This window comes from Alligator sinensis, unplaced genomic scaffold (assembly GCF_000455745.1).
Source record: "Alligator sinensis unplaced genomic scaffold, ASM45574v1 scaffold140_1, whole genome shotgun sequence".
In the NCBI taxonomy this organism is placed as follows: Eukaryota; Metazoa; Chordata; order Crocodylia; family Alligatoridae; genus Alligator; species Alligator sinensis.
This window is the reverse complement of record NW_005841836.1, coordinates 854,012-880,973: the sequence shown is the minus strand read 5'-3', so window position 1 is coordinate 880,973 and position 26,962 is coordinate 854,012. Positions and strand designations below refer to the sequence as shown.

At 43.6% G+C, this 26,962-nt stretch overlaps 1 protein-coding gene across 5 annotated transcripts in view; it reads right to left on the bottom strand.

The window, feature by feature from the left end:
- RIN2 (Ras and Rab interactor 2) overlaps positions 1 to 26,962 on the bottom strand; it is a 163,712-nt gene that overhangs the window by 23,048 nt on the left and 113,702 nt on the right. For 4 of the 5 annotated variants that reach the window (XM_025201906.1, XM_025201899.1, XM_014519383.2 and 1 more), the window contains exons 4-9: positions 24,962 to 25,154; positions 22,292 to 22,403; positions 18,570 to 18,642; positions 10,497 to 10,588; positions 8,487 to 8,970; positions 7,793 to 8,439 (exon numbers count right to left, since the gene is read on the bottom strand). In XM_025201906.1, coding sequence (XP_025057691.1) covers positions 7,793 to 8,439; positions 8,487 to 8,970; positions 10,497 to 10,588; positions 18,570 to 18,642; positions 22,292 to 22,403; positions 24,962 to 25,154 — 1,601 coding nt within the window. Of the gene's footprint in view, positions 1 to 7,792; positions 8,440 to 8,486; positions 8,971 to 10,496; positions 10,589 to 18,569; positions 18,643 to 22,291; positions 22,404 to 24,961; positions 25,155 to 26,304; positions 26,425 to 26,962 lie in introns of all 5 variants that reach the window. The other variant, XM_025201915.1, reaches the window with a different exon arrangement.

Below are 26,962 nucleotides of genomic sequence, written 5' to 3'. Positions count from 1 at the left end.
AGGAAATAGAGGGAACTCTGTTTACCAGGGTACCCCTTGGGGTTACCAGAAATAATGGCTACAAACTGAAGGAGAATAGATTTAGATTGGACATAAGAAAGAAATTCTTTATGGTGAGGGTTGCCAAAATATGGAATGGGCTTCCAAGGGAGGTGGTGCTTTCCCCTACCTTGGAGGTGTTCAAGAAGAGATTAGGCAGGCATCTGGCTGGGGTTACTTAAGGGGAGGAGAGAGGACCCAGGCAATTATAGGCCAATTAGCCTAACTTCTATCCCAGGGAAAATCCTGGAAAAATTCATCAAGGAGTCTATGTGCGATATGCTTGCAGAAGGTAGGATTCTGAACGACAGCCAGCATGGCTTCATCATTGGAAGGTCTTGTCTTACCAATCTCATCTCCTTAAATGACCAGGTAACTCACCACCTGGATAAGAGAAAAGAGATCAACATTGTATACCAAGACTTCCAAAAGGCCTTTGATCTGGTATCCCATGATGTTTTCATGGAAAAACTGTAGGATTGCAGGCTTAATTGCTCGACAGTTCAGTGGGTAGGAAGCTGGCTGTGGGGTAGGACCCAGAGAGTTCTAATGAATGGATCTGTGTTGTCCTGGCGAGAAGTGGCCAGTGGTGTCCCTCAGGGGTCTGAGCTTGGTCCACTGCTTTTCAAGATCTTTATCAATGATTTGGATGTGGGGGTGAAGAGCTCACTGGCCAAGTTTGTGGATTACACCAAGTTATGGTGGAGTGTGCTCATGCTTGGAGATAGGCTGCAGATACATGCAGACCTAGACAGGCTGGCAAGTTTGGCTGATTGGAACCAGATGAAGTTCAATATTGAGAAGTGTAAAGTGCTCCATCTCGGGAAAAACAACCCCCAACACACTTACAGGCTTGGTGGCACCAAACTGACCAGCACCATGACTGAAAGGGACCTAGGGGTAGTACTAGACCTTAGTATGAACATGAGCCGTCAGTGCGATGCTGTAGCAAGCAGGGCAAACAATACTCTGGCATGCATTAACCGATGCACCTCAAGCAAAACCAAGGAAGTGATTATTTCACTTTACTCAGCATCGGTGAGACCACAGCTGGAGTACTGCATCCAGTTCTGGGCACCACACTTTAACAAGGACATGGAAAACCTTGAGAGAGTCCAGAGAAGAGCCACCTGTACAATCAGAGACTTGCAAGGCAAGTCATAGGAAGAAAGGCTGAGGGACTTGGGCCTCTTCAGCCTAAAAAAGAGAAGGCTGAGAGGGGACTTGGTAGCTGCTTACTGCTGTGCGGGCCGGGAGCGACCCGAGCCCTTTTCCGTGCTGCACGCGGGCTGTGGCCAGCAGCCCGGGCACGCTGGATCGGAGAGGGAGGGCGACGAGCTGGAATTAGGCACAAATGCTTACCGGTAGTTTTAAAGATTGTTTACTTACACCGAAGATGGTCGTGGTGTAGGCTGGAAAACTTGCTTGAGTTGCGGTTACAGACACAGACAACACGGACGATCACGTGGAGTTTGCTAGGCTCCACGGAACAGAGCTCCGGATGCTCTGGGTGAGCACGCCACCAAAATCGAAATCGGAGATACGTCTTATAAAATTTGCGCTCGAAGATGGGAAGAGGTGGGCGATGGATCAGGTCGCCAAGCTCCTCTGAATCTCACGCAGGGTCTTTATTACCCTGCCGTGTATCCAGAGTCCCCACAAGATGGATGTGGAGTCCTCTTCGGCTTGGGCGGAAACTGCTCAAGCCTCTTATACGGCTAACAGGCCAATCGTTAGCCGCCACGTGGGAATAATTTAGAACTAGCCAATAGCGGGGAACGAATTTGCATGCGGGTGGCGGGAACTCTTTTGCACCGTGCATTTCTCTTGCAACTTGAGCAATGCACTCTGCAAAAGAAGCTGCAGTAAGGCGGGAAACTCGTCCCTGCACCGGGGTTTTCCTCTGTAACAGGAAACTTTCCTGTGCAATGAAGCTGCAACTTGGCGGGGATAATTCTGGTGCCGAAGCACACACAAAATCATGCCTTTGGGTCATGACAACTGATACATCAGGGGAATACATCAAGGGCTCGGCGAACAACTGTTCACCAGGGCACCCTTGGGGAAAACCAGGAGTAATGGCCACAAACTCCTGGAAGACTGTTTCAGGCTTAACACTAGGAAAAAATTCTTCACAGTCAGAGTGTCCAGACTGTGGAATAAGCTCCTTCAGGAGGTGGTGCAATCGCCTACCCTGGAAGTCTTCAAAAGGAGACTGGATGGTCACTTCACTGGGGTCACCTGATCCCAGTTGTCTTTCCTGCCTACTGCAGGAGGCTGGACCCGATGATCTTGCAAGATCCCTTCCAGCCCCGCACAATCTATGAATTAGATTCCAGCCCCTTACAATCTATAGACAATATGTTTCTTTGTATACAAATATAAGACGAGGAGCTTTCCCCCCCACCCCCCATGTTGATTGGGGAGGGAAAAACCCTTTTTTATATTTGAGTAAATACAATAAGGCAAATGCAGAATTCTGTACTTTGAAAAGAGAAATCAAATGCTTAAATAGGAAATGGAATAACTGACTACACACTGACACTGCAGAAAAAGAGTTGGGGTTTATTGTGAAAATGAGTCAGCGATATACTGCTGTTACAAAAAGAGCAAATCTCTTTTGGGGATATATTAACAGGAATACCATATGTAAGACATAGGAAGTGATTATTTTGCTGTACTTGGTGCTGGTATGAGGTCTCAGATAATGTATTGTCTAGGGCTCAGCAAATTAAGGACATACAGGGTGCATCTACACAAGATGTTTACTGCGAAGTTGCCCAGTTAGCTCCGCAGTAAACATCTCAGTGTCTAAACATGTGGCCCTATTACACAGCAGAAAACGAATAAACTCCACAGCAGGGAAACTTGTTAATACAAATACTACCCTGGCAGGAAATGAATAAACTCTGCAGCAGGATTAATTTAATACAAATACTATCCTGCCGCAGTGGTTTTTTGTGTGCAGCAATGTACGTGTAGATGCTGACCAAGCTGGCTGGGGCACGAGGATCCTTCAGTGCAGGGGTTTCCTGCCAGCTACCCCGCACTGGAACACCCTTGTGCCCCAGCCAGCCCTGCTGCAGTACACTGGGCTGGGTTGGAGCAGCCCCGAGCTGGCAGGCTGACCCCACAGGCTCTCTGCCAGTCAGCACTTCTCCAACCCAGCTCAGTGTGCTGTGGTCCCAGGAGCATGTTCAGATGCCCCACCGAGGAGCAATAAATGTTAGTGCAATATGCACCAGAGTTTATTGCTACGCTTTAATAGCACATGTAGATGTGCCCACAGATAAATGGGAGAGAGCATAGAAAGGAACAACAGGAAAGACAAGAGATTTTGAAAATATGGCCTAGAAAGTAAGGTTGAAGGAATGAAGTTTATTTAGTCTCAAAAAGAAAAGTCTGAGGAAGGGACTTGATAAATCTTCTGATATCTGCACTGCCACAAAGGCGACAGCGACTGAATGCTCTCTGTGGTCATTGTGGGTTGCATAACTAGTGTTTGGTTTAATTCACAGAAAAAAAAAGTAGCAGCATTTAGACATTAGGAAAAGCCTTCTAATTATATAGACAGTTAAACAATGGAAAAGGCTGCCTAGGGACTCTGTGGAATTTCCTTCAGTGGGCTTTTTAAAATACAGGTTAGGCAAACATTTGTCAGAGATGGTCTAGATATACTTGATCATGCCTCAATGTAGAAGGGGGTTGAACTAGACGACCTCTTGAAGTCCCTCCTAACCCTAATTATCTATGATTCATGATGTGATTCTAAGAGCCTGTGACAAAGAATGCCCTGGATGGAGAGACTGGTCATTCTCCATGATATTAATAGGCCCTGGATTAAAATATACATGCAAAGCATGACAGACAAGTAGTCTACTTTATATTCAGGCACTTTCCTTCCTCAATGCCTTTAAAACTTCATTATCTGTTTGTATTACAACTAGGCACTTCTTGGAGCATTTGTCATTTTAAGGCTCAGACTGGAGGTCAAGGGGTTGGATCCATTCTATCCACAACTTACTTCAGCAAGTATTCACATTCCTCTCTGTGGCACCAACAAAACAACAGCACTGACTCTGTTTTTTTACCCGTGGCCAGAAAAAATTATGAAATATGAACAAAGAGCTCTACATCTGCGATCTACATACACATCAACGCAGTTTGTACTTGACCTGGATTTTTCTGATTCAATCCCAATCTCTATTTGGGAGTATAAATCTAGATGCGGACAACTCTTTGCACTATAGTTTCTATGGAGGCTTAAATAATAAAACAAGACAATCAGGTTATGAGTTTCAAATGTGGCCTAAACACGTTAGATGCCTAACCTCCACTGAAATTCAATGGGGTTTTAATTACCCCAGTCTTCCACTTCCTTGGAGATTCCAACATACTTTAGCTAATTTACTGCCCACAAACATAAAAACATACTTCTCCACTTTTTAATAGCCTAACAAGAGAGACCAGAAAGAACTAGTTCCCTAATTTATGAAGAAGATTTTTTAAAGGAACAAAAGTAAATCAAACCCTTGCCTCCTCTGGAAAACTGACGGAATTTGGGTATCTAATTCCTCTTGGCATTTCACAAATCTTCTCCATTTCCCCACTGGTGCTGATGAAGAGTACATATGCATTCTCTCCTGAATCCTAATCCTGCCCTGTCTTTACCATGGGAAATCTGTTGTTTCAGGAACAGTTAACAGTTGACAGCACCAAGATTAAGCTGCACCTGTCAGGAACAATTAGGCAGACTAGGGCACATTCTTTTGATGATTTGGCAGAAGTTAAACTATTTGATCTGACCCCTTCTAGGAAACAAAGATCCACTCACTACAAGGACTTTTGTTTTCAAGAGTCTGTGAAGTGAACAAAGCAAAAGAACACAACTCACCCACGTGATTAAATAGAGCTCTTGAAAACTGGAGCTCAGATACCTGAATATTTTGGGTTTGACTAAACCCTGGCTCATACCACCAGCCTAGATTACCCAGAATGTGGTACAGCCAGTTAAAAAAAAGGGCATCTGGCTGCAGACGAATGAGCTGCCTACAGCAAATGATCCACTTGGGGGGAATAGGAATTGGCTAGTGCAGAGGTGTCAAAGATACAGCCCACAAAGCTCATTCATCCAGCCCCATGTGTTTTCTATGGGTCTCAAAGTTGACCTACAGGCAGCATCCAGGGTCACTCACGTTGTGGCCATGTCAGATTCTAATGAATCTGCAAATGTTGTTAAATACCTGTCATCAACAATCTCAGACAGGACAGAAGAAGATGAAGATGATGAAGAAAAAGCAGCATGCAGGCTGTGCTGGATGGCTCAGCACATGGCACACAGTACCAATTCCAGCCACACTGGGATCACACCACATAGAGGGCTTACTCCATGCCAGTTCCAGCATGCAGCATGTTTCCAGAGTCACCTAAGCAGGACCATGTTGTGTCCACTCCAGTCACTCCAGGACACATGCTTTATCTGGCATGCAGGGCCACTCTGTGGGTTTGAACTGGCCGGCACCACTCATCTGGCCTGAACTGGCTTAGCGTCACTCATTTGGTCTGCAGAACCAGATAAGTTGACACTCCTGGGCTAGTGGATAGAGTTGTCCAAGGAGGCCAAGGTGGCCAAAGATGTGATGACTCATAGCATCTCTATATCCAGCATTCACAGCTCCACCCTGAAGCTGTCCTACCCTCACAGAAGTGGAGTTGTGCAAACACTGCTTGCCCTCTTCACAAGACCTCCCAGTGGACATAGCTGTGCCTGTGGCTCTAAATCTGTAAAGTCCTTAAACTAGGCAGAATATTGATCTCTGTTTGTACAGGGCCTGGCACACAACTGTACCTTTGTAAAGATCAGAGCTTCTGAATACTACTACTTGTTTGCCATCCTCACAGCCACGGAATTGTCTCTGATGGACACTATGTGAATATTTTTGTAACATGCCAGAAGGTATTGTAAACTCATAAGCAAGTCAGATGTACCCAGAGTAAGAAACCTTGTCTAACAGCATAAATGGAAAAGAAAGGCTTAATTAACATTTAATCTGTAACGAAAACTCTGGTTGCAACTCAATACTGAAGCAGTGAAGTAAAACACTTGCTGACAGAGGAGGTTAGCCTTTGTTCTATTGTAAAAAGGGTTTTCTATGTGGGATGACTAACTTTGTCTGCCACATAGCTATCTGCTTAGGTCAGCAACATTTGATGTTCTTGCTCTGCCATGGTTGTTTTTAGGCTCCAGAAGTGGCACAAAGCAGCAGACAGTTCAAATATAATAAGTTACCCATTTGCTTAAGCTACCTCACTGTAGAAATTAAATCCAGGTAACTGCACAGTCAGACTCTCAGTTGCTAAAGAAAAATCAATGCTATTTAGTTACAATGCTCTACAATCTCAGCTGGTTGAAGTTACTGTGACACTCAAAAGCAAGCATCATTTTAACAATCTCTGGAGACCCACAGGCTGGATTAAACCACACCCTTGACATAAGCAGTGCAAGTCAAACCAGAATTTTAGCTAAACTCCAAGAAAAGCAGCTTTATTTTTCCTTGTCAAACCTTCAACATTATAAAGCAGCACAACAAAAATAATAATGGAATGAAGCCAAAAAGCAATAACACTGCAAGTTTCACCTTGTGTTACATGAAATGTCCACATTATATTTTTAACTAACTAAAGTAATCAGTATCTTCAAAGAGAATTGTGATTAAACTAAACACAGTACATTATTTCCTTGGTTAGCCTCATTTCCTTATTGTTGACCAACAGAGAAATACAGTGGAAAAGTTCCTCTTACTTAAAATGCCAACATTTCAACACAAAAATCACTAACTATATCCAAATCACTAACTATATCCAATGAAAGAAATATCTGCTAATTTTACATTGACCAAATTGTTGGGACACTGGGTTCTTGGTGGGGGGAGGGGGTGGAAAACAAGTAAATTAAGACTCGGATGAGCTCATGAGGAAAGTATTTTGCCCTCAGGGATGTTTATCCTGTAAACGTAGCTTCTAAACTCTTCTACTAATACAGTGGAGATGCATCAAAACTGAGGAACAGTGGAGATTTTTATACAGTGGCAACTATTTCACTTTTGTGAATACACAAATCCCCTTCTGTGAGTAAAATATAGGCATTCAGACATACCCATCATCTGCAGATACTGATAAAATAGTTATAGACATGTAACAGAGAAGCAAAGAAATCCAGAGATTAGCATCTCCCTCTCCTTTTTCATAAGAATCTCTTGTTTAGATCACAACAGCAAGTAGGAGCAGTGTTGCACACTAAGAGTGAATGAGACAGACTTTGGTACTAAGTTGTTATGAAATGTCTCCTATTCCCTCATCTGTTGTTCATTTGCAGTACGTTCATATTTTATGATTGCAATATGCGACTAACTTATGTGCAGCCCATTTTATTTAAAAATAAACATTTCCACATAATATGGGGAAATACAGTAGTGTCAGTGGGTGACATTTCAGCACTGCATTTTAAAGTTACTTACTCATTTACAAATTAAGTTCAACATTCTCCATTATTATTATTTTTAAGCACATATCTCAATAGCTGCTTTCATTTTAACAGGGTTTTTAAGAGTTATTGCCTCCAGGCTTAAGAAAAGGTATGTGCCTAGAGGTTTTCTATGGAAAGCAAGTCCCCTCAAACTGGCACAAAGACAGTGACCAGAGATTAAAAGTATTTTGTGTATGCCCTACCAACACAGAAAGCATGTTCTCTTACCTATTTGGTCCTCAGGAATCAGTGATTCAATTGGGGGGTCCAGTTCAGAGCTCTGGGACAAATAGTTCTTAACCTGTGTCATGAACTGCCGAACAGTTTGCAGCATGTCTGTACTGGAAACATGGCATTCCTTATTTTCCTGGAGAAAGCTGATATAGTCCTGAACCAGGCACCCAAAATAAGTACGTTTGTCCTGGGACATTTCTGCAATTTTCTTGATCATCCTCTTCTCAGGGGTCATGAAAGAACTAAAAACTCCACTTACTTTCCGAAGTTGGGATTTCACAATCTTGGGGAGAACAAAGGAACTGCTCCTTTTCTTTTTTGGCTTCAAAGGGGGTGCCATGGTCTCCTGGTCACTCTCTCCTTCAAAGTCCTCCAGGCTACTGTTCGTGTCCCCTTCATAGCCAAACAGTGGCATGCTCCGATCAAAATCCAGCGAGTCTGATGAGGAGGTGGAAATGCTCATGTCACTCAGTCTCTGCCTGCCTCCATTCCACTGTACTTGTGACTCAGAGTTTGTAGCCAAGGTTTTTTTGCAAGCTGCTAAACTGTGCTCAGGCGGGGCTTCACCTGGAACGCTAGCAGCTTCTGACCCATGCACTGAGTTATGACTAGGTTGAATTACTGTCGAGGTCTTTGCATTAGCACTGAGTTATGACTAGGTTGAATTACTGTCTAGTTCTTTGCATTCCCTTCCACTTCTGAGCTAACAGCCTGCTTCTTCAGCCGGGGAGGCGGAATAGGGGTTGGTTTCTTCTGCAGCAAATCCGAGTTCCTATATTTGTTATGGTTGACTGCTTCTGACATGCTCGCCTGCTTTATAGTCCTGGAAAGTTGCGGACTTGTGAGGAGGCTATTAATAGATGGTGGTGGCGGTCTGGGTGGGGGAGAGCGAGGCCTCTCTGTGCCATTCACATCTTGAGTTCTTGGGCTCTGCCTTTTCAAACTTCCACTAACATCCTGGCTGTGCACTTTTAAGAAGAGAGGATTAATAAAACACAAGGCTCCGTTGGTCTGGCTACACTCCAGCTCCGAAGGCGTTCTGGTTCTTATAGAATGCACTCCATTTATAAGGCAGAGCTGACGTGACTCTTTGTAAGTGCTGTCTGAGGGCAGAGGCCTATGGGGAGGTGAAGGATTTTGGGGTTTGTTGTTAGCCGGAGAGCTCCAAAAATCTGAAAATCATTATTGTGTTAACATAAGAATGCAAATATTATGCAGTTGGCTTTCAGATCATTCAACTCAATATTTTCATCCCGAAGCATGGTGAAATCAAGGCCAGCTTTCATTTCTAAGATTTCTTAATGAGCCTCATAAAAAATACCCGGCATAGCTGCACACTATACAGTCAGGCTACAGTTATTCAACCATTGCATTTATAAATAACTAGGCCAATGCAAATCACCGTAACAGTCTATGCAGCTAAGTTTGCAAGTAAACTGGGATATAAAGAAAGGAACAATCACTGTAGGGTACACATTATTACTGTTTTGAGACTGAAATAGACATAAGCTAATACCCAATGTGTTGATTAAATAACTACGAGCCAGATTCTCAGTGGTGTCACTCAGCTAGCTCTTACTGAAACCACCAGAACTACTACTGTAGCTTTACTTTTTGGAAATAAAAAACAGCATTTCACATTTAGAGAAAAAGCAAGTAAGCAAGCTAAGCACAAGGTGGATGAATCAGGTCTTGTCCCTTTGGCATTTGCAATTTTGCATAGACTGTGGGCTCTGGGCACATTCTGCAACAAGCCTGTATTTGGTTAGTTAGAGGAAGTGGCATTTTCAAGAGAGATGCCTAGGCATTTTTCTTCTACTTGGAAACCCCCCTTATGCCAATATGCCCATGTATATCCCCTACTTGTGCTTGTGTCAAAACACCTCTTAACAGTTAGTGTTGAAAATTTTCCTAACATAAACATGCAATCTGAGTATGGAATTTGGCTCAAAATGACCCACAGTTCCCAAACTCTCCCAACAATTACAGCAATCTACCAAACCAAGACCTGTGTTGCACAAGCCTGCATCTGCTGTTTTTAATTCATCTGCATATACTTTAACTCAGAAATGGCTATTGGCTAACCTGCAGCATGGGTGCTACAAGTGGTATGATCAGTCTCTGGGTGTGCCACGTGGCAGACTGGGGAGGGAACAGGCATTACAGTAGCAAATAGGGCAGAGAGCAGAAAATGGAGCAGCAGATCAGGTGTGGAGCTGAAAGCAGAGCAGCAGATTGGGCAAGGAGCAGAAAGATGAGCAGCACATCAGGTAAGGGAAAAGGACTGAAGCGACACTTGGGGAGGGTGTGAGAATAATTTGTGGCATGCCTGCCAAAAAGGTTGGCCCCCACTGCTCTAACCTACAGTGAAAGATGGGCTGCACCAAACCTTCATCTCTTAGTGGTGGGATTGAGTTTGGATCAGCTCCACATGTTCTGTGGGTCAGGATGCATACACATAGAGAACAAATAGCAGCTGTGCAGTCAAGCACATTACAGAGAGCTTAATCAGTGCAGAAGCAGGACACCTGGAATACTACCAGTTGAGAATAACCAGACTTTTACACTTCTGATAACAAGAACAACTTTTAAAAATGTAACCTGGGTAGCTGTTTACCAATATCTGTTGTCGAGATTATTTTCCTGGCCTTGATGGAATGGTACAAGAAACTAAGCCTATGCAGTTAATCATACTTACTCAGTCCCAGCTGAGCAATATCTTCAAGTTCAGCCTCTGTTTTGGCTGCTGCAATAGCATGAGGCAATTTCAAGGTGAATGGCAGGACATCCCTTGGTTTAAAAAGAAAAACAAAAGCATTGGCAAGTTTTATAATTATTGCTCTCTGCTACAAAAGGCTCATTTCCAGCATATTCAGTGACTCCAAGGCAGAGTCTTGTTTACCCTAAGGCCCCATTGATCTGTTCTGAGAAAGCAGGGGTGGGCAAAATGGTGGATCTGGCTGGACTCCATTTCCCAGCAGCCCCTACCTGAGCGGCTTGGGCCTGTTTCCTCGGAGACCCCAGCAGCAGCCAGCTGTGATAGCAAGGGGCTCATGTTTCTGTGGAGACTGGCCCCAGCAGCACTGGCAAGGTGCACAGCTCTAGGGCTGAGCTGGGATCTTCAAGCGGTGACAGCGTGGTCTGGAGCCAGGGCAGAGCATCCACTGCCTGCACGCCCCAGCCTGGAGCACGCAGGCTGCAGATCGTGGTTCTGCCCTGGCTCCGGGTCATGCTGCCACCGCTGCAAGATCCCAGCCCAGCCCTGAAGCAGCTCCCTGCCCTACCAGCGCTGCTGAGGCTGGTCTCCATGGAAACCCTGGCTGGGGGGCTGCTGCTGGGGGTTCCATGGAAACTGGCCCCAGCCACATGGGCAAGGGCTGCTGGGAAATGAAGTCCACTGCTGGCCAGATTCAGCCCCACAGGCTGGATTTTGCCCACCCCTAGTCTAAAGGAAACTTAATGAAGTATAATTCAGCCATTACCCATGTTGAAGTCCCCTGATAATGCTGGCATAGTGACAAGTGGCTGTGGAGTAAACCAGAATAAGAACACCAATCTTTTGGACTCATTTCTTGAGCCCCACTGATTTTTTCTCTCCAGTAAGCAGCTTTTTTACTAGCTTTGATAGATTATCTATTGGATGGCTGAAATATTCATCTGCCGTAATTGGAACTTGGCCCAGATTTCCTGTTTTATGACCGAACTGTTGACTTCTGTTCAAATTTAACCTCCACTTTTCAAAAAAAGAGAAAACAAATGAGGAGTTGGAGAAGGCAGTACAGAAAGGCGTGTGAACTCTGATATATTAGTTTCAGTCTCCGGTAGCTTGACAATATGTTTAGTCTGAGCAAACAAATATATTTACAGTAATGTCATTGTTATCTTTTTCCATTTGCTGGGTACTAAAATCAAGAATGAATGTTTACATATGAGGCTACATTAATAGTGCATAACTACAAACCACATCTAGTATGTAAATTCTTTGAGGCACAAACTTAAGGACTCAACAGCTTTGCCTAATTACTTTGTGTAAACATTTGTAACAGTATACATTGCATCTTGTCTCTACACAGTTATTAACTACATCTTCAACAGCAAAGTCTACAAAATTGCAAAATTTGTAACAAAGGTGCCCCTGTACTGAATAAATTAGAACTAGTAATGGAACACATGTGTCCGACATGCTCCTCTATTTACATAAATGACATACTGAGTCAGACCAATGGTCCCATGGAATCCAGCTTCTGTCTCCAACAATGGCAAAAGTAGATGCTATACAGGGAGAACACTGAACCAGGTATCTCTAGAGCCAGGGTACTCCTCCTCTTACTCCACAGGTCAGATGAGTGCAGGTGTGCCACGTGGTTGGATCAAAATCTGTGTGCCAAAACTGGGCCCTGGGGGCCCAGCACCACCCCTTCCATTCCCATGTGCCAGGATTGGGTACCAGAAGCCCAATGCTGTCTTCTCCCTGTTTCATGTGCCAAGATAAGACCCTACGGCCCTGGCACTGCCCCCCTTTGCCCTAAGCACCAGGATTGCGCCCTGGGGAATTGGGGCCCAAGGACTCCGTGCCAACCCCTCCTGCCCCTGGATTGGATCCCAAATGCTCAGTATCATTCCCTCCCACTCATGTGCCAGGATTAGACCCAGGGGCCTAGCATCCCCCCCTCTCATCCCTCCACACCAGGATTGGGCTCTGGGGCCTGGTGCTGCCCTTGTGCACTTAAATTGGGCCCTAGGGTCCCAGCAGCACCTCCACCCAGCCCTGTGTGCTGGGACTGGGTGCCTGATCCAGTGTGCAGGGCACAGGGCTCCCCATGAGTCTGGAAATTTGGCAGCAGGAGAGCGGTGCCATCACATCCCCGCTGCCACATTTGTAAACCCATGGGAAGCCCTGCACTCTGAGTAGCATGGTGCTGCAGGCTGGATTTGGCCTTCAGGCCACAGGTTGAGCACCTCTGAACTAGAGTGATCTGTATCCCCTATTTAATGCCCTCCCTGACACCCACCATTATAGGCTTAGAGATGCCAGAGGAAACATCTCCAACTGTTCTGTTCAATAGCCATTAATCAATCTACTATCAATGGATCTGTCTAGTCCCTTTCTGAACCTGGCTATGGTATCAGTCTCTACCACCTCCTGTGCCAATGAATTCCACAAGTTAACTACGCACTGCATAAAAAAGTACTTTCTCTGGTTAGTTTTAAACCTGTCACCTACTAATTTCAGTGGGTGCCCCCTAGTCCTAATATTCTGGAACCAGGGTAAACAACAGTTCCCTGTTCACATCAGGGATATACCTTGTGTTGAGATGATTTATTTTCAAGATTGTAGCCAGATAACACAGCTCTTTGATTACTGGATTGTTTATCATTTCTCTTTACACCCTGAAAAACGCATACAGAGAGTTAACGTGCTCACAAACATAACTGTAAGGAAAATGTCAACAGCTCTGTAACTTAATAGCTGACCTCTGTTCAATCTGGAGTAGAGTGTCTTGCAATGCTTAAAATATACATGGTTGACATTCTACTTTCCCCTCAACCCCCTGTCTCAAGTTGTGCATGGCAAAATTCTCACTGATTTTTTTGGAGTACAGGTTTTACCCAGATAGTTTGGGATTTTTTAAACACCCAAAGGGAATCACTTCAGGCTCCCATATACTACTGAGTTTCAGTGGGACTTGGAGCACTTTCAGAAACCCCAACCATGATTTTTAAATTCTCTTCTTTTCTGTCAAGAAACTCTCCTGGGTTTTCTAAGAGATACCACACACTCCCTCTGCTGCTCTTTCAGAGTCACTGATGGCAGCTTCCCCCAGTCCTATGCATATTCGCACTTGCATCCCAGAAAATACTGAGAGACAGCATGAAAAGAATAGGAAAGGGAACTGAGTTGGCTTCTGCTGCTTGAGAAACAACAAAATAGTTCTTGCAAACAATGAAAGGCAAGCTACATCTGGTAAAACCCCTGGAGAAGAGTGCAGAGTATCTACAAGTACACTGTGAAGAAGTATTTGGAGGTAGTGATTGCTAAATGTCTAGATGTACCATCCTCTTGCCACTCTTCATTGTAGCTTGTCTATCATTTCCTAAAGGTAGAGCCAGACAGAAGGCAGGGCTGTAAATGTAAACTGGTGGATAGGTGCAGGGACTAGGCAGCCTTGCGTCTGTCCTCATAATTCCTAAATGTCCTTGGGGAGGAAGATATCACACTGCAACTGGACCTAGACTGAGGATTCAAACTCAAGTCTCCTCCAAACAAAACAGAATATAAAGGCCTGCCAGGGAAGATTAAAATCCACTCTGTAGAAATGGAATCATTAGCAAAATGTAAGAGGTGACAAGAAGAGATAGAGCCTTTCTTATGGCCAGCTGCTGGGTTAATTTAGAAGCAAGGTTTTATTGGTGATACCTTTTATTGGATCAACTGTATAGTTGGGAGAGATGTTAGACACACTTCTGGGCACACTTGCTTCTTTCCCACTCTGGAAACAGAAGCAACAGAAGCAAGCTTACTCCACATCAAAAGGAGGGCAACTTTGTGCCTGAAAGCTTGCCTAATCTGTCACAGTTATCCAGCTGATCCAATAAAAGATATCACCAAAAAAAAAAAATGCTTCTCATGCATTTCCTGGACCATCAATACTCCAACAAGAACAACATGACAACAACACTCCAACCCTGTGTCAAAGAAAGCAGGCACTCAGTATCACAGAGAAGCAGGGCTGGAAGGGACCTCAAGAGGTCTAATCCAACCCCCTGCCTGAGGCAGGGCGCATCCTAAGAATGTGCACATGCAGTTTGTGGCACTGCAGACCTGTCTGTGGTGCCACAAACTGCAGGCACCACACATGCAGGCATTCACCATACTGCTAATTTGCAGCACAGCAGGTTTCTTTAACACTGGGAGATCCCAGTGTCAAAAAAACCTGCTCCAGAAAAAAATGGGGTAGTGCACATGGTGGCAGTGTGTGCTGCCCAGAACCAGAGCCTAGCTGGCCACAGACACACTGGCTGCCAGCCAGGCTCTGTGTACCTGGATTGCTGCTGCTGGAACCCCAGGAGGCCCCAGGACCCAAGGTAAGGCTGCAGGAACCAGCCCAGGTGCTGGTCCCAGCTTCCCCATCCCCACCCGAGGCAGTTTGCCACATACCAGTACATATGTGTGGGGACATTCCCCAGGGGCAACTAGCTGTGGCACAAATATGTGCCACTGCTAGTTGTCTCTGGAGAACACACGTTCCTGGTCCTGGGGATGCACCCCTTGGGTCCAATCTTGTGTCCCATATAGGGAACAAACTTGCAACCTTGACATTATAAGCACCACATTCTAACCAGCTGAACTAATCAGCCACTAACTGAGCTAATTGGAGTGGAGGAGAGGTGTAAACTAGGAGCAAAGAGAACTCAGCAGTAGTTTCAAAGCAATAGACAAGGGTCATTATTATTTGTGGAGTATTGAGAAGTTGGAAGAGACACAAATTAGATTACAAAAAGTCATGAAACCATCATCTATGTTTAGTCTATGGTGTTTAGAGTCTGATAACGTTATGATTTATTGTTCCCAGGCCTGTCTTCTGAAGGTGTTTTGTAGATTTCCCTTCTGTATAAGGATTGTGAGGTCAGAAATGGAGTGTTTGTTCTGTGAAAAGTGTTCTCCTATAAGTAATTGTGTGTCTTTGAACTTTATCTTTCTTCTGTGAAAGTTCATTCTGGACGGTAATGATTGTTTAGTTTCACCCACATAGTTTCTGTGACCATCAAACAATTACAGCCTATACTTGAAGAGGCAGACCTTGAGAGAAATATTCCCTGCTCCTGGCTTTCAAACAACCTCCAAATCTTGCCAAACACATCGTCAGAAGGAAACTCCTTGCTAATCAACAGACATCAAATGGGACACAAATCTGGAAAACCTATCAACATATCCCCAAACCTATCTCCACTGCCAGCACAATCAGTACTCCCCACAATGAATCCATCAGAATCCTACATGTGCCTGTCACAGAATGTGACATACTTCATCTAGTGCACTAAATACCCTCACAGAAACTATGTGGGTGAACCTAAACAACCACTACACTCCTAAAAAAAACCTCATAGGGTTCACGTAACTTGAACATGTCTTCTACCACATGTATGTATACAGCCTAATACAATGGGGGTCAAATCTCAAGTGGGATTTCTAGATGCTTTGGCAACACAAACAACAAATAGCTTGGTGATCTTGATTCAGTTCCAGTGGACAATATATTAATCTAATCTTGCCATAAATGACCATCACAGTAGGCACTAACTGCCAGCCTTGCTGACAGCCTAAGCAGCCAAGGCAGAGAGACAAAACTGCCCTGTGCCCTTAGTGAGGAATCCCTCGGGGTGTACAAATGGCTACAAATTTAACTGCAGGACAAACAATAGTAGTATAAACCCCTGCAGCTGCCAGAGCCACTGTGCTGGCAGGACTAGCACCTTGGGGGTTAATGCCAGCACCACTCCACTGTGCTGGCAGGACTAGCACCTTGGGGGGTAATGCCAGCACCAAGCACACCACTGCCTTTCAGTGGTGATGGCATTAACCCCATGGATACTGGTTGCCCCACTGCAGAATTTCCAGGTTGAGATCTCTATTTGGGGACACCTTTGGGTGGCAGGGCAACCAAAGGCAGCAGAGATAACATACAGGGGTTAATGCTGCTGTCAGAGGTAAGTTGTGCAGCCCGTGAGAAGCCCTGCAGTCCAGATTCAGCATGCTAAACCAAATAATCCTGCTTCTAACTGGTCAGTAGAGAACTCAAGTCCCCAATGCTACCAGTCTGGGACTTCCCAAAAGAACCAAATTTAGACTAAAATAAGTTCAGAGGATGAACATTAGGTACTTTTTCAGCACATGCTAAATGAAGAACAAGTGAAACAACTGTTATAGGACAGTCATAAGGCTGAAACCTGTCAAAACCAGAAATGCTCAACCATTCAGCCTCATGGGTCGGATGAGGGGTGTGAGGCCAGTCTGCAGGCTGGAATTGACATGGGGTCAGTGTGCGGGGGTGGGCCCTATGCCACCTGGATCCAGCCCTGTGCTGCCTAACCCGATACACAAGTCCACAGTAGCCTGCCCGGTGCTCCACAGGTTCAAACATTTGGCAGTTGGGGAGTGGCAATTAATTCTGCCACCTGTCCTGAGCAACCAAATTTTTGGAACCCTGGGGGAGCCCTGCAGGCCAAGTGACATGGCTACGTGGGCTGGATCTGGCCTGCAGGACAGGGGTTGAGCACTCCTGGTCATAACTGTTACATGTATGCAATGTATGATTTTTGTTGGCTGTAATACTCTGCAATATAAAGTAATCTTTATCAATCTATTCAATAAAATGCACTCTATTATTGCCTCTGGCAACTGTCACTCCCAAATGGTTGAGAGCTTACTGGGCTGGTTAAATAAGTCACCACTCAAAGAGATGAACTCAAGTTGCATTCTTAATACAGCAACATTTCTGAGTCAGAAGGCAGCCTTGCTGCCTCACTCCTTCCTTTGTTTATATGCTGTCCTTCTTTAAATACCTTGCTCTTAGAAAGCAGTGTTCGTTAGGAGACCTCAAGAGCATCTAAAGGAGTGAAGTATAAAATTATATCCATCTTAGAGACAGAGAATCAAGGGAGAGGCGTGTAACTGTCCCTAGGTCACCCAGGTCAATGACAGGGTGGAACAGAACTGAAGCCATTGCCTGAGTCTCAGACTTGTGCTCCCTGGAACAGGTCACACTGCCTCCCCATTAAGCATCTGTGTACAGTGTCTCTGTGACTACAAAGACACTTCAGTAGTCCATGCTGACCTGGGGGAAGGACAGCGATGCTGCAGTCGGGTTTGGACATTGGCAATGCTAGAGAAGGAGGAGGAGAAATGCACTTGAATTGAAACTATCCTCAGCATTGCAACCAGACCCATGATGGAAGAAAAGCTAATAGTACTGCCAGTTCTGAGCAGAGAAAAGAATTACTCCCAGCTCCTCCTCCAGCCCCTTTTCACTGGAAGAGGAAAAATCAGTGACAGAGCTCAGGTCCTCTGAGCACAGATTTGGCGACTGCCATGTCTGCTGTCTCCTGGCTGCTGGGATGCATGCCACAAGGGACCTAGAAGAAGCAACAGCTCTCATAAGAACTGTGACTGAAGAGAAGAAGTAGGGTTCAGTTCCTGAAGTTATGGTGCTGTTTGATTCGAGAGAGCTTTTGTGAGTCTTCTGCTGGCCAGTTCTTCATTCTGGCCAGCAGGAACAATGGCAGTCTCCTCTGCCCAAAATCACAGCACAGAAGCAGCACATCCACATTCATTAAACACAGGATGCAGAGAGGGCAAGTAGCCATTTCCTGCCTTGGACCATGCCAAAGGCAGAGGTAGATAGCAATGTGGGAAACTCCCACAGGCTTGCAGGACACATGTCATCACCTGGCCTGGTCCCTCCCACAGCAGCAGGATTTCACAATGAATTGCACACTTGTGGATTTGTGGTTCACTGAAAAACAGATCAGTGAGGTCCTGTGGTAAACAGAGAATGTCCACATCTTTGGAGTCTTTTGTTTGCCAATGCCACATAAGACAATTTATTTCCTTAGTAGTTTTTTACCTCTGATCATACTCTGCTGTTATTTATTCAGTTACCTTCTAAAACAGCCTAGTAATATTTACAATCATGTTTAACCAAGAAAATCACTGAGACTCACTTTTAAGGACCGTGTAACAAACAGTACTCAGAACAGCATGCAATCTTACCTGCTAATACAGTAGAAAGCAATGAGCCTGAATAAATCAGCAAAACTTATTCCAGAACCCTCCAAGGAAAAGGCTGCAAAGATAGATTCAGGGAGGGGGGTGGGAAGAAACAAATCAGTCCTTCAATAATATTCTAAGAAAACAAGCATAACAACACTTCCAGTTTTTACATAGCATTAGTGGTAGTAAGCTTGTAACATCAAGCCAACTACTGTTTTGTTAAATCAAAAACAACTCTGTGGAGGAGTGTATGTCTCGGCCAAAGACATTTTAGTAAATATAGTAATAGTCTGGGCAGTGGAGTTGGGTTTTTTTTCATTCTAAACACATGTTCTAGTCCTTGGGAAATGGATCAAAAGAAACTAGAGTTGCACAACCAGGAAATCAATAATAATGGAGGCTTTGTGTTACCCATAGTATTTATATTAAGCAATTCATTTTAAAACTCACTTTCCTTCTCTTGCTGTTCATCCACTGAGTTGTTTTTTTTGCCAGGTATGGTAGTTTCAATAAATATGCATCACAATAAGTGACAAATCCAGGAATTCTCTCCTTTTAACAAAGTTCTCTAAAGCCAATTCTGCTTCTCACTCACACTATGTGGTGGCTTTTACAAATTATTAGGAAAAAATGTATTAAACAAGTCTGAATTAGAACTCTTCTAAAAAGCCAAACAAATACAGTTATTGTAAATGCACAGAGATTGTTATTATACTTGGTTACTGTACATGGCTCTGTACTGATATACATTTTTACAAACCATAAATAAATTAATCTGTGTTGGAACAGGAAGCAGCACCTTTGGTATCAAGTATAGCTACAGCCGCTCCTGCCAATGGTGAAAATTCAACCCAAGCAATAGAAGCTCAGAAGAACAGTAAGCAGGAGGAGACCCTTTACCTCCTGGCTGCCTCATATGAATCTGCCTGAGAACAGTAACAAAAGAACTGGTCAGTGGTTGCTATGGAAAGCCCCCAAAGCCAAACACCTTGCAACTGGTTCATACTGTAGTGTGAAGGTTTCAGAGATTGAATTATTTTCCCAGAGGCACAGTGGCTAATGCAAGCAAATATGCAGTGTCTGTACATACTGTAGGTGTTTTGTAGATACAGCATTCTTTACATATTAATCCATTTACTTATGCGGATACATGCCTCAGAAACATTTAGATTGAATCATGGTAATTCCTTCTACAAGAACATGATGAGAAAGCAATGTGTAAGCTTAAAGGTATACTCTGGAATGTCTCTTGGTGGCCAGCAAAAACAATATCACATTGGTGCTCCCTGTGCTAGGCTACCTCCCCATAACTTTCCAGACTACATAAACTGATACCATTGATAACAAAATCCCCAATGAGTCAGGGCCAAGCTCTCTCTGTGAAACTTTTCCAGAATGTTAGACCCTGGGTGATGGAAAGCCCAGGATTGTCATAGAACAAGCCCATGAACAAGTCAATGACCCTCAAAAAAGGGCCCGCAAAAAAGCTTCCACGGCAGATGATAACGAATGCACAGTGTGCGACAGCTGTTGCTGCTTCATGCAGATGAGTCTTTATGGCCGCAGAAGCCAAAGGTCATCGCTCTCCATTCTTTTTGGAACATAGGGCTCCAAACTCTAGGGAGCCACAAGCTTCAGCCACCATCAGGATCTGTCTGCTCTTGGGTTAAGAGTCATGTAACAGCTAAATCAAAATGATGTCATTATTAAATTCAAGCTCTCCATGCCTTACTAAGGGATGAGATATGCCTTTTGTATTTTATAGCAAAATGCAAACTCTCCCTTTCAAAAAAAAAAACCTTCCCCAACTAAAAAGCTCTATCCAAATAAGGCACAAAATAAAAAATAAAAAATGAATCTGGGGGATTTACCAGATGGTTTGCATCCAGATTGCCTACCCAGCTTTGAAAATCTTGATCACAAACACTGAGTAACCCTAAATCCACAAATTAAACCCATCACATCCCAGTTGATACTCTCCACCTGAAGCAAAACTTTGTTCATGGATAAGTAACATACTAGAAGTTTGGCAGGGGGGCTTAATTGCCATAATAAGCACCAGGACATAACCTTAGATAACACAGATTAAACATTTTCTATTGCTGTCAATCAAGCAGCTTTCACAGATATTACATTCCTTTGAGCGTGGGAAAAAGGTGACTGTTATCACCACTAACGTTATCCTCTACTGGATAAACATCATCTCTGACTTTGACCAAAATCTATAAATAGTTACAATTACAGTTTTGGAGTGAGGGAAAAAAAACCTAAATGAAACCACAGGGGTCATTAGAGAAAGGAAATAGCTCTTCCTCCATAGATCATTCCTGAAGAAGGCTGCTCAGTTGAAAACATTTCCAATGTTCAGCATGTTAAAATAAGCTCCTTTGTTCCATTTGAAGTTTCCAAATTATGCTATAAATCATCATAAGCTGCTTTTTTTCATGCCCAGCTTTTCTCAGAAGTATTTTTTCACCCTCCTCCCTTTACATAGATCACTAAAATTTTGTTTTGAAATCTACTGGAATCCTGCCATTGTTTTTTATTTCTAGTAATGAAGACACGGAACATGGTTGCAACATTACAAAAAATAAGCAATTGTGACCTCACATCCAAAACAATTCTTTCACTAGAAACTTTTTTAAGGGGTTAAATTCTGATCCCTCGTTTGGTGAAAAACTGTTCTTAACCCTATGCATCAAATTAAGACTAAAAATAATTCATAATCCCAGACTCTCATTTGTACTTATGGGAGACAGCTGACAGAAGAAAGAGTCACCTTGGTGTCCTACCCTGGTGGGAACATTAATGGTGTTTCTAGGAAAGGGGTCATTTAAATTCTGTCTGGGATACTAAGAAAGCTTCACCAGTGAAGACTGAAAGCACAGACACCCCAATTAATCATAGAAAATTAGGGTTGGAAGGGACCTCAGGAGATCATCTAGTCCAACCCCCTGCTCGAAGCAGGACCAGCCCCAACTAGAACATTCCAGCCAGGGCTTTGTCTACCTGGGCCTTAAAAACCTCCAAGGATGGAGATTTCTCCACCTCTCTGGGTAACCTGTTCTAGCCAGTGCTTCACTCTCCTACTGAGAATATTTTTCCTAATATACAACTTAAACCTCCCTTGCTGCAACTTGAGACCACTGCTCCTTATTCCATTTCCTGTCACCACTGAGAACAGTCTAGCAAGGTTTAATTAAGCAAGGTACTTCATACATGCCTAACCTTGAAGCCCATGAATATGCCAACTGTCTTCATTAAAATTGAAAAAAGGGCTGGAAGGGAAATGGATTCTTTCCCATCTGTCCATGTCTTTCTTAAAGTGCAGTGCCCCAACACAAAGTACTCTAGGTGAGGTCTAACCCACACTGCACGGAGGGCAAGAAGCACCTACCATGACTTGCAATACTCCTGTTAACATGTACCAGTACACTCTTAGCTTTATTTTGCAAAAATTACAGTGTTGACCTTGCTGAATAGGACCCTGTATATCTCTACCCTCTCCAAACCAGTCCAACTCATTCAGAGATCTACCCAGATGGCTGTGGAGCCATTCGTAATACAGGTGCCTTTAATAGCACATGCTGTTATTCCCCTCATGCTGGATGCTTTTCTGCTCCTTACAGCCATCAGGCTAAGATTCTCCTGTGCAAGGTGCACAGGAGTACAAAGATTTATAAGGTCTGACAAAGGACCAAGGTCTCCATAACATAACTTACTGTATGTGCTTTCTTTTATTGCAAATTCCTTCAGGCAGGACCCAAATTCACTGGGCAGACGTAGTGATATGACTTTTTTCTGCAGTCTTGTGGATTTCCTGACCAGAAAGATCTATTAAGGCAAAAAAGGGCACAAATGTTTACAGACTTTTATTACACATACTTTTAATAGGTTTTAAACCCAAAATGGAGACTATGGTAATCTAATCTGACCTCCTGCACAACACCTGTCTGAGAACTTCACTCACTGATCCTCCTATCAAGCCCAATAATTTATGGTGAAACAGTTGCATCTCTTTTAGTAAGGCATACTATCTTCATTTAATGATGGCAAAATGAGGCGGAATTTATACATCCTTTGATAAATTGCTCCTAAGGTTAACTACCCTCACTCCTAAAAATACATGCTTTATTTCTAGCTTGAATTTGCCTTGCTTCTGCTTCCAGCCATCAATCCTTGTTATGCCTTCATTTCAATACAAAACCCTCAGTTGATTCTAATCTTTATAATATTATCTTAGTCTTGGCACAATGAAGTCATGTGGAGAGCCCTGAGCTTGCTCACCGAGACCTAATTCAGGTAAGGGAAGCAGTCTAGCTGTGTTAGTGTGTCCCTTCCCTGGGCTAAATAATTCTGTTGAGAAGTGCAGTTTCTCCCTCTCTGAAAAGCTTCTCATAAAAATTGGGATGGAAGCAGAAAAGTGCTTGTAAATATTCTTAAAAATTATAAATCATAAGAAATCCTTCAGTTTGATTCCCACTTCCTATTGAAATCCAACTCACGTAGCTTGCTTTGAATATCCCAGTATTAGGGTAGAGGCTTGGTAAAAATCCATCTGGGATGGTTAGGACCAGTGCATCCTACATCTTTGCAGTGAATTGGACTAAGTGGCCCTTGAGGTCCTTTCCAGCCGTAGAGCTGTAAGGTAGGTATCCCCACTCAGTGCAGCACTGTGCAGATAACTGAGGGCATTTACTTGGTTGTACTTGGTTGGGAAATGGGGGGGCAGTGCTTTAATTAGAGCAGCTCTGAGAACTGCTTTAATTAAAGTGCCTGCAGTGTCATGTGCATCAGCATCCCCGTACTGAAAAATGGCAGCAGGGGCGCTTTAAATAAAGTCTGTCAAACATGCTTTAGTTAAAGCGCTTCAGCCATCATTTTTCAGCACAGGGACGCTGATACACATGATGCTGGAGTCTGCTGGAGTGTGGTACACACCATGCTCCAGAAGACTCAATTAATAGTCTGCTTTGATGCGCTGTAATTACAGTGCATCGGAGCAGCCTCGCTGCACAAGTATAGGTGCCCTGAACTAGCTCAGGTACTAGAAGCCATCATTGTGTTCTGCCCAAGCTAATCAGCTCTGTTTCTCAGGCCAGCTTGTACTTAACAAAATATGAACTTTGATTTGATAAGACGAATGAGATGACTGGAAATTAGGAGTATTCCTATACAGCGCAAGCAAGGTTAAATGGCCTGGGAAAAGTGTGTCACTAATGCTGCTGTACTGGTCTCAGCAAAAGTTAGCTTATTCAGAGAGCTTGGGTAACAGCACTCAACTGTGTCATGTAGACATACCCGGGATGAGTTACTTGTCTAAATGCCCAAAGAAATTCACGTCAGATGAAGGATTTTGCTTTTCTATGATTTATATTTATAAACTTCCTAACTTTTCTTCTCCCATCACCATGTTTATGAGGGGCTTTCCAGCAAAGGAGATCTTGAGTTTTGTCCCTGTCCTGCAGGCTACTTTACACACATGGGGGATTGAAGCCTAATAGTGTAGGGCAGTGGTACTCAACCTTTTTTAGACTCAAGGAACACCTTGGAAAATGCCAGCTCTTAGCTTTCACTCATTTTTTGACTACAGAAAAATACTACAGCAATTCTTCTGTAGCAAAGAACTCAGACAGACCACATCAGGTCAGAATATTTTTAACACCATGGATTCCCATTTGACATTTCTGGGTTTATCTGGTTTATCATGTTTGCACACCTACCAGTGCTAACACTGCATGGCAACCCATGGCACCTTTGAAAGGATCTCAAGGAAACACAGGGCTCTGCAGCATCCTAGTTGAGAATCATTGGTACAGGGGAAACCAACTGTACACAAAGGGTTAGAAGATTCTATTCCGGCTGTTAGGCACATAAGTGGATATGGGTATCTATGGGCGATTCTCTTCCACCATGATCAATTCCATGAAAAACAAGAGAAGATGAATTGGTCCTCTTCCTCCTTGCTGCTTTTTTGTGACAGTCTTAAGGGTCAAATGATGGTGCATTACAAAAATAGAAGCATTAATGGATTTCCAAAACTTAAGCAGGGTGGAACAGCATCATAATTATGTGCCTAAGTTGACTTCAGTTCCAATAGGTGAAACAGAATCAAAAGAGGATGCAAGTCTGATACCAGCCCAGCTAGAGAAGCCTGGCTCCATTGCTCAGGCTCTAGCAGCTTAGATGTACATCTCTGCAGCCCCCACATTCAAACTCAGAGTATTACCCTAAATAACAGTTATTATATAAATGAAGGTGTGCCTGGAATTCCAGCTGCTGTGGTCATACTTGGGACAAGCTTCCTTTGATCAAAGGAAATATCCAACTTCTACCAAGACTTTTACAGTTGCTTACAAAGAATTTACATATTTTGAAGATCTGTCTCTTACCCCAGGAGGCTGGGACTGCAGAATTTCCACTGCTTCATTGTCATTCAAGCCAAGCTGTAGCCACACAGGATGAGTATGAAGAAGCTTGTCTAGTATGCTGAGTTTGTTGGAGAGGCTGTCATATCCAGAATCCCGGGGGCAGCTTTTAGAGTCCTTTTTCTCACAACAGACATGATCCATGTCCTTTACTAGGCTATAAGGAAGATAAATAAAACAAAAATTTAGAAAAAGGTAGGCATACATTTCTTAAGGGATAATCACTGCATTCTACAAAGACTCTGTTTAATGCTAACAGCATGGACATTTACCTCACCTGGTGTTTTTTCTATTGAGACTTCATAATGCTAATTCTGTCCACAAGCTCTCTTAAAGAGTACTATAAAGTAGGTTACTGCCAGGCAGACAACAGCCTGAGATTCTACAGTTAGTGCAAGGAGATGCTACAAGCACACATACACGAGTGTATAGATTAATTAAACAGGCTCTCCTTTTTAATACCCATTTCTCTGGTATGTTCATGGTGAGATTTTTATTTTGAGACTTGCAATGAATGCTGTTCCCATATTTTTATTCTCATCTAGAGCTCAAAAGTTAGAACCAGCACAAACTTTGCAAAGCTCAAACCCATTTGAAGTGTGCTCAGTGTGTACACTGTAGTGCTGGCCATCTCTGCACCATTCTACTGGCATACCCTTCTCCACCATTTCATATACTAGCTTCTCTCTGGGCCTTCAAGATTATGTATGATATGAGCTCAGCCTAAACTAGTCACTCATATTTACCTATCACAATATTTGACTGCCACCTTTTTCCACTGCCACTGGTATCACCTCAGTGTCTCCTCATATACTTCTGCATCTTGACTCTTGCTGACCCATCACGCAAAGACATGCTTCCAAAAAACACCAACTTATTCAACCAGACAAGTCCTCAGAAGAATAAATGTTACAACTCTTTTTGTAGCCAACATCTGTAAACTACTTTTTGCCAGTTTCTCTCTATTTGACTCTCACTTTCCTCACAACTGGAATTAAAGAAACAAGTGCATATTTAAACTTTATCAACCTAATTGCTTTGGCCTTGACATTTCATTCTTCCTAAGTAAGGAGCAAAAGCAGAAACTGGCTCTGAATGAGGACTCTGGCAAACCAACCCAAGTTCAAGATGTATCCAGCAGTGAGGTAAGTTATGAAATAGTTGCTTAACTCAATAATAAGACCAGTTGCTGGGGTTACACAGCTAGCTGAACATTCAGAACAAAAGCCTACAAGGAAATTAAATGTGCTGACCACTGCCAAATGCCTTATACAAAGTGTCCCCATTAGTCACAGACTTGAACTCACCGTATGGCTTGTGCACGTACTTCTGCATGGCTTCCTTGTTTCTGAACCCAAAGCACATCCTGTGATTCTTTCATTGTTAGAACCAGCTACACAACAGTTACTTCGGCAACTGATCTCCTGCTGCAGAATTAGAACAGGGACAGGAAAGCTGGGCACGTATGTGCTGAATGCCCCTGAGATCGGGCACAGAAGTATTTTTCCCCCCTAGTAATTGCATGGGTCTCTGAACAGCCAATTATAATGGGCTGGATTTTGACTTACTCAGCCACAAATCAGGAAGAGTGGTGTGTAGTCCAGAAACAAAACAACAAACAAATTGAAATGAAATTTCCCCACACTCTCCACTTGTTCTAAGTGGGAAGTAGGTGGCTTCAGCCCTTTTTGTAGAACAGCTCACTCTTCCCTATATATCCCAGCCAACTATTTCAACCATGGTTGCTCCTATTCCCATATCTCACCGCTCCTGCACTCCCTGACCAATTGATCACAGTAGAAGTTCAAGACCAACAGGATCTCTTCTCTTCACTATGATCAGCATCACAATCTGAGCAGGGCCAAGAAGGAAAGCAAGGGGGAAATCTATATACCCCAAAACTACAAGGCCAAATAAGAGGTACAACCATTATTAAAACTTTCCATTACCAGGAACTGTCCAGTT